Source organism: Notechis scutatus, chromosome Z, assembly GCF_049901735.1.
Source record: "Notechis scutatus isolate UNSWTSFEM ecotype Mainland chromosome Z, rNotScu1.2, whole genome shotgun sequence".
In the NCBI taxonomy this organism is placed as follows: domain Eukaryota; kingdom Metazoa; phylum Chordata; class Lepidosauria; order Squamata; family Elapidae; genus Notechis; species Notechis scutatus.
Genome location: NC_142025.1, coordinates 17130289 through 17137987, shown reverse-complemented (window position 1 = coordinate 17137987; position 7699 = coordinate 17130289). Strand labels below are relative to the sequence as shown.

The following is a 7699-nucleotide window of genomic DNA, read 5'->3' as shown; positions in this document are numbered from 1 at the left end:
TTGAACCTGGTGAGATTTGAACTCCTAAATTGCAGGCAGCCAGCAGCCACCAGCAGTAGCCTGCAGTACTGCATTCTAACCACTGCTCCACCACAGTTCTCTACAATCACAATTGAGCCCAACATTTCTGTTTTGTTGTTAAGTGGGTTTTTGCCCATTTATGACCTTTCTTGCAACAGCTGTTAAGTGAATCACTGCCATAGTTAAATTAGTAATATGGCTGTTAAGTCAATCTTGCCTTTCTGTTGACTTTGCATGTCCAAAGGACAGAGTCAGATAACTCTTAGGATTCTTCAACCCTCATAAATATGAATCAGTTGCTAAGTGTCTGAATTTTGATCATGTGACCATGAGGAAGCGGCAAGAGTTGTTAAGTGTGGAAAAATGGTCATAGGTCACTTTTTTCAGAGCCATTATAACTTTGGTCACTAAGTGACCTGTTAAAAATCGAGGACCAACTGTAGTTGAACCTGCTCAAACGAGACAACCAATGCAGCATAACAAGGCTATCAGTATTTCAGATTTGATCAACATCTGTATTCATATTATGTTCTTCCTCCTCTTTTTTTTTTGCCTTTCTTCTTGGAAAGCCTTTAATACAAATACAAGGCATTCTTTTTTTCCCATTCTTGTAAGTTATTTCTATAATTGGTTAAAGAAAGGGAAATTTAAGTCTGTGGAAACATGATAAAAGAACATCTGTAAAGTGTTTTTTTTTTTTTAAAAAAATCAAGTAACGATGTCTGGAATTTCTGAAACTTCAAAAGAAATGTTGAAATGAAGACACAAACAGTGTTTTTATTCTAAATTTCTGTATTTACACCATATCCCCCAGTGCTATGTGAAAAAGAGCCATTTTTGACAGATGTCACTGTGCTTACATTAGTAACAAATCTTTAACACTTGAGTATATTAACAAACAAAATTAGCAAACAGGTACAGAAGACACTGTTGGAATATACTGAACATTCACATATATTCTTGAAACAGCAAAAGTAAAGTATTCTTTGTAGCAAAAGTAATACGGGCCAGGTTTCTTCCTTTTTTTTTTTTTTTAAAAAAAAAAAGACAAATTAACAATCATACAGTAACACACAGTTTATGTTTTTTGTTCATTTAAGTATGATATTCTTAGTTTTTAATCTCAAGCCTTTTACACTTCAGGCACTCATAAAACAATAGATGAATGTTCAGACCCTCAAACACAAAATTAAACTGTTGCAAAGGAAAATTATGTATACTCAAATGCACTGAAAATATATCCTCACGGCTCTTTTTCTTCTCCAATTTTTTTTAACACCAATGTATTTTCATGATGTAGAATATCAATTTTTTCACATTTCTGTCTTATTTTATATTTTATTGGTTGATTCCAAATATTGTTCAAAGAGGCAAAATATAGCAACATGGAACCATAGCACAATTGTCCACAGGATTTTACAAACTGTCAAAAAGACAGGTTTACAAAAGCTAGTTTTAATTCAAAAAAATAGATTTTCATTTTATTTTGTACTGCATTTCTTCCTTCTAACAAAATAATGAGAAATTAAATTATTAGGAAGTATGGAATATCTGAGCAATGGTTTATCTATAATTCGGGTGAGGGGATGAAATTGTACATAATGGGAATGGGAACAGTTAATAAAAAACAAAAACACTTACTAAACCAATCTGGAGAAATTCACCATTCCACAAACAACACACTCCTTCTCCCCACCATTAGCTGATGTAAATTATAAATACAATGTCTCATAATAACATAAGGTATATAATGTTTAAGGTATGAGACAAATGCAACAAGATCTCTGAGATAAATGAATGAGGAATGAGCATAAAGTTTGTGCAGAACTCGAGAATGACCAATGAAGTCATAGAAAAACAGTATTTTAGTGAACAGACATTTAAATAATGATCAGAAAGGAAACAACAAGAACTAGAGTAAAGTAGATTCCTGGCTCGCTGCTTATAACTGATAGGTACTTGCTTTCCTCAAGCTAAGGGAGATAAACAAAATATGGCAATGGATTTTAAATTAGAAAATAATCAATGCTATATGCTAGAATGGTATCTCTTTGAACAACACTAATGGTGTAACTTGGTGAGGAGTTAATGATAATAAAGATTGGCTAGGATACTTGATAGCCAAGACTCATCGCTTGCCTCAAATATGATTGTCAAATAATGGATAATCTTTTTGTGGATATAACACTTGAAACATAATGACAAAAAAAAATTATGTATATATATAAGGCCTTCCAATTCATTGTCCATCTTGCTAAAGGCACTGAAAAACAAAATAAAGAGTCCCCTCCATTTGAAACATGGAGTTCTGTAATCCATGTGAAAATTTCTTTTATTGCATGGGCCGCTGCCCTTTTTCTTCAACTAAAGAATAAAAAGGTTTTCCCTTTTCTGGTGTTTGTAATCGGTTCAGCCTCGCAACCTGAGATGGTGAAGGTGGTACATCATGCCTGAAAGGACCTTTGGGAGTGGCATAATTAGGGTCCTGAGCTTTCTTATGGGACTCATAGTTGTTGGGCCCTTCAGAAGAAGTCTTTTTTTTCAGCTGCTGCTCTCTCCGCCGGTGTTCCTGACGGAGGAGCTCTTGGGTTTCAAGCAAGACGCGAGCATTGAAGCCGTGGCCCCCCAGGTAGCCGTTCCTAGAGCCTTGGTAACTGGAGTACCGAGGGTTGTCTTTGGCACTTTGAAAACCTTCACCAGGAAGATAGTTCTGTTCCCAAGAATCTTGAGATACAGAGCTGGCATTTTTCCGACTTTGTCTAAAAATAGAAATATATATATATATATATATACTTTTGTAAAAAGGGTTACTTGCATTTCAAATGTATATATTACTCTTATAAAGCTCTGTTTTAGGTTAAGTTGCACTCATTCTGTCTTGAGTGAGGCCTTTATTCTATATGACCTCAAACAATACCAGTAATAACACAAATGAACCACAAATATGTGTTTAGCTCCAATGGGTAGATGGACACAACATGGAAGAGCTGTTTAACTGGTGGAAATAACTCAGGAAATATCTATTGGCCAATGTGGAAATATTATAGTCACAAATATTTCCCATGTTTTAGTTCTACCGATCTCAACTAGAGGCTCTTTCTTTATTTTTTACAATCCAAACTACAAAATTAATCTTACTCTGGAATGAGTTCTATTGTTTAAGCATTATTGCCAAGAAAGCCATCCCAAAATGAGTTCAATATACTGGAACAAAAAGACTGTACCAAATCAATATGACATAAATTGATGATCAGTAGAGGACCAGTTTGTTTTTGTTGTTTATAAAAGTAATGCTAAGCATTTAACTATTTATACCTTGTATATTTCCTTACAGTGATTACATTCTAATACTGAGATTGTTAGGACTTCAACATATGAGACCAGCAGAATACGCTTTTGTTCCAATTTTTTTCTTTCCTTTATTAAATTCATATACCATTTCATATTGTGTGGATACCAATCAACATTTTCCTTTCCCTTGTCTTTCCTTTCTAGTTATCACAATATCCAAATCTAGAAGAATCTAAATGTCTGGTTGTGCATAGAAAAGAAAAATATTACCCCATAGAGTGAATAACCCTAATCCTTAGTCAATGCCTAGTCAATTGGATTTTTAAAATGGAATGAGATAAATTCATGTCATAGAGGATTATCAATGTCTTGAAGATAGTATTAGAGCTAGATTCAGCATGCCTTCAAATAACAGTTGCAGGGGAACAGCAAAGAGGAGATCATCTCCACTTGTTTCCCCAGTAAAAGCAAAATAGTGGGCTTTGTAATGATGCAGCAGCTTTCTCTGTACTTTTTTTTTTTGTTCCAAGTTTCATATAAATAGCCAGATTTTTACAATTAAGGTATTTTCTAGTCAGCGTCTGCATGTTGTTATAATAGGCTGAATCTGGAAAATCTAAACTGGAATATGATAATGATTAACAGCAAATAGCATTGGATAGAATGAGTGCATCTTAGAAGAACACTGACCTGATAATTCTATTATGTTAGATTCTTGTGAAATGGTGATTTTTATTCTTTCTTCTTCTACCTAGTATGTCTGCCTAGTCTGGCTTGTTTAACACAACCAGCTATTCTTCAGTGTAAAAGTTTGTGAGTACTATGGTTACAATAATTAGAACCTTCAGACACCTTAAAAGGGGCCACAAACTGGGACAGTAGTGTGCACAGAATCATTGACTCTGGTAACCAGTCTTTTTTCTTGGCCTGCAAATTCAACCACTTCCAATAAAAATGGTTTACAATATATTCAACACCTGAAGCATTACCCAAATGATTGATCACAACTGGAAACCCTATTTATGTCTATCATATCACCTTTACCATGGTGATGTCTTACTATAATAAGAAGAACCTGTGTTTTGCAAGAAGGAGGCCATTTATGGCATCCAAGAAAGTGACAGGGGAGAAATTCATTTAATTTGCATTTTAACGAGCGCTTAACCCAATTTGTGTGCCCTGAACCCATTAAGTGATGCAACTGAAAAATGCTTTCAAAATTGTGTACATGAAAGAAAAGTACATACATCAATGACTAGACTAAGGAAGTGAGCATCCAAAAAACAAATGGCATTCAGCTGAACTGGTTGCAAAAAGGTGGAGTTATGAAAAGTATCTACAAGTTCCATGTATTAAAAACAGGTATTTTTTTTAAAAAGGCATACACGTTTAATGTGAACTGTTTTAAGCACTTGCAAATGGAATCAGCCATGGAGAGAACACGTTTAAATAAATAGCAGCCAAATAGTAGGAACGACGTAGAGCACAAACAATCCCAGAAGCAGGAGTATCTTTGGTGCAAGAGTTAAAAAAATAAAAAGGCAAGGTGGTAATCATAAGTGATAAGTGATCACACATAAAAAGACAGGCTGAGCTTTTTTGTGGTGGCCATCTTGACTTTTTTGATCATACCCAGTGGTCTCTCCCATCCAGATACAAAAGTGAGTATTTCAACCCACATTCCATTATTATTTATCTGAATGCTGTCTGAAACAACGGTCTAACAGTTCATCTAGATCGGAGGTCTCCAAACTTGGCAGCTTTAAGACTTGTGGACTTCAACTCCCAGAATTCTCTGCTGGCTGGAGAATTCTGGGAGCTGAAGTCCCTAAGTCTTAAAGTTGCCAAGTTTGGGGACCTCTGATCTTGATCAGGGGTCTTCAAACTTGACATCTTCAAAACTTGTGGACTTCAACTCCCAGAATTCCTTCTCCAGTCATGTTAGCTCAGGAATTCTGGAAGTTGAAGTCCACAAGTCTTAAACTTGCCAAGTTTGAAAATCCTTGATCTAGATGCTCCTAACTGAACAGGACAGTTAGGTTTATCTGCTTTTGAGCCTTTTAATTGGTTACCAGTGAACCCAAAGGCCAAGTGTCCTTTTCCCAATGCTGTTTGTACCTGAGATTATGCAACCTTCCCCCCCCCCTTAAAATGAGAGAGAGAAATAAAGGATGGATAATAAAGAGAAGTGTTGTTGCCAAGTGCTCTGATATTAGATAAGTTTGAGTCCTTTGATAATGCTAAGAAGAATAGCAGGTAATCTATACTATTTTCTTCTTTTTGTGCAAAATATTTTGCTAGTGATCTGTTACAATTGCAGTAGCCTTGTTTTTCTATCCATATAAGCTGGTATAATAATTTCTGTGCACCTGCATGTAACACAATGAGATTGTGAAGTGTTTGTCTTTCATATCTAATGTGAATTTCATTCTTACATTTCAAGTCCTTTTCTTTAAGTTTAGATAAGCCTCGTAGAATAACAACACTTCTGCATCTCTTCGTGAAATGGCTTACGGTAAACTGAATGAGCCCTCTGAATATATAATGCTGCCAAAGATTCTAAGATACCTTTAAAAAAAGTTTCTGAATAACATGTTGCAGCTTGCAGCTGAATGTGACTTTAAGGAGTTTTGGACTTAAAATGACAAAAATTAATTGGATATCCTTCTTGTTCAAGGGGGTTCAAAATTGGCTAGTCTATTTATAAAATTTGATCAGCAGATAGAAAGATAAGTTATGAATTATGAATACCAATTATATTTATAAATGCCTGGATATAGTGCAGTACTTATGAATTTGTTTGTGCATATATAGTTGGTAATACAGAGCTTGAATTAATGTTTTGTTCTGAACTGAGTGTATCTTCTGAATCTTTTCAAAGGTTATTTGGTAACACTTGGAAATTAATAGATGAAACAAAGCACTACGTGTTTTACAGATTAAAACACAAACACATCACACCTGTTTATTTCCAAGTACTCTGAAAATGTGGTTTGCTTTTCAGATCCTTCACTATCTTGGTAGCCATCCTGGAATTTGCTTCAGAATTGACAGTTAACGGAATTGAATGAACTACTCCAAATGGGGCCTGACCAACCCAGGGTAGAGTGAAATAAACACTTCCTGTAATTTGGACTCTATGATCCAGTCCATGCAACCTAGGGTATTACTTGTCTTTTAATCAACAGCACTACATTGCTGGCTTATATTGAACCTGTGATTGACAAGGACACTCAGATCCCTTTTACGTCTATCAGGTCTTGCCCATCGTACTTTTGGCCTCATATTTTGACTTACCTAAGTGCAAAACTGTATAGTCCTCCTTGTTAAATACTATCCTACTCTTTCCAGCCTTCTTCATCTCAGTTTTGTCAGTTGTACAAAAATGCTGAATGGTTAAAAAAAAACCAGACAAAACCCTATGGCACTCTATTTTCCTCCAAATGGAAGTGGAGCCATTCATGAGCATTCTGTAATCATTTGGTCCCATACAAGATTAAGTAGGGATCCTGCGGTCTTTCAAATCTTGTAAACTACAGTTCCCTTATTCCCAATCTATACAAAGTCACAAAGTGAATTGTGGTTAAGTAACATCTGTAGGACTACTGTTGCTACATCTAATGAAGGAAAAGTGAATAAATGTAGGCTTTTCTCAATTATTTTTCCATTTTACAGAGCACAAAAAGAAATAACAAAGAGTGACCAGATTCTACCCTGTGGACACATTTCTTTTGATTCTTATAAAAACAATCATTCATTATACCATGTTTAGATGAAAACTTTTCTCATATATAAATCCGTTTTTCTAAGGAACTATGATTTATTTGTAAATTGTGTTCTCCAGTCTATTTAGAAACTGTCAGGGATCCTCAGAGAAGATGGCCCAAAAAGTCAAAATGGAAACTAAGATGTTGCAATCAATTGTTTTTTTTAATAGCATCACAGTGGTTGCTATCTTCACTTTTTTTTTTTAACTATAGCCTTTTGTTTCTCCCTGAACTGCTTGTTTTTGAATCTTATATGATTGGACTCATCTAACTGGGCAGTTCAAATCATTCACCAAATGTGTTGAAGGCCTTATATACGAATCCAAGATATACAGTAGCTGCAAGCAAAATCATTTTCCTTTTGAAATTCATCTCTGTTATGAACTGAGGACTATATGTTGAGGATTGTTTTGTTTTGTTTTGTTTTTGGTGCCTTTGAGTCAATTTGGATTCCTGGCAACTGTCTGGAAAAGTCCTTGCAGTTTTCTTGGCAAGATGTTTGGATTATTCACTTTTTCCTAAAGCTGAGAAAGAAACAATGGCCCAAAGTCATTCCAGTTGGCAGAAATCACAATCTTCTGATTTCTAGCCTGGTGCCTTAACTATTTCACCATACTGGC

At 35.2% G+C, this 7699-nt stretch overlaps 1 protein-coding gene across 14 annotated transcripts in view; it reads right to left on the bottom strand.

Annotated features, from left to right (window-relative positions):
* Positions 1–795: 795 nt before the first annotated feature.
* PARD3 (par-3 family cell polarity regulator) overlaps positions 796–7699 on the bottom strand; it is a 609571-nt gene continuing 602667 nt past the window's right edge. For 9 of the 14 annotated variants that reach the window (XM_087948426.1, XM_026672225.2, XM_087948428.1 and 6 more), the window contains one exon: positions 796–2780. In XM_087948426.1, the coding sequence (XP_087804552.1) occupies positions 2354–2780 (427 nt within the window). In that variant the 3' untranslated portion in view covers positions 796–2353. Of the gene's footprint in view, positions 2781–7027; positions 7604–7699 lie in introns of those variants that run through there. The other 5 variants (XM_087948431.1, XM_026672229.2, XM_087948433.1 and 2 more) reach the window with 1 other exon arrangement.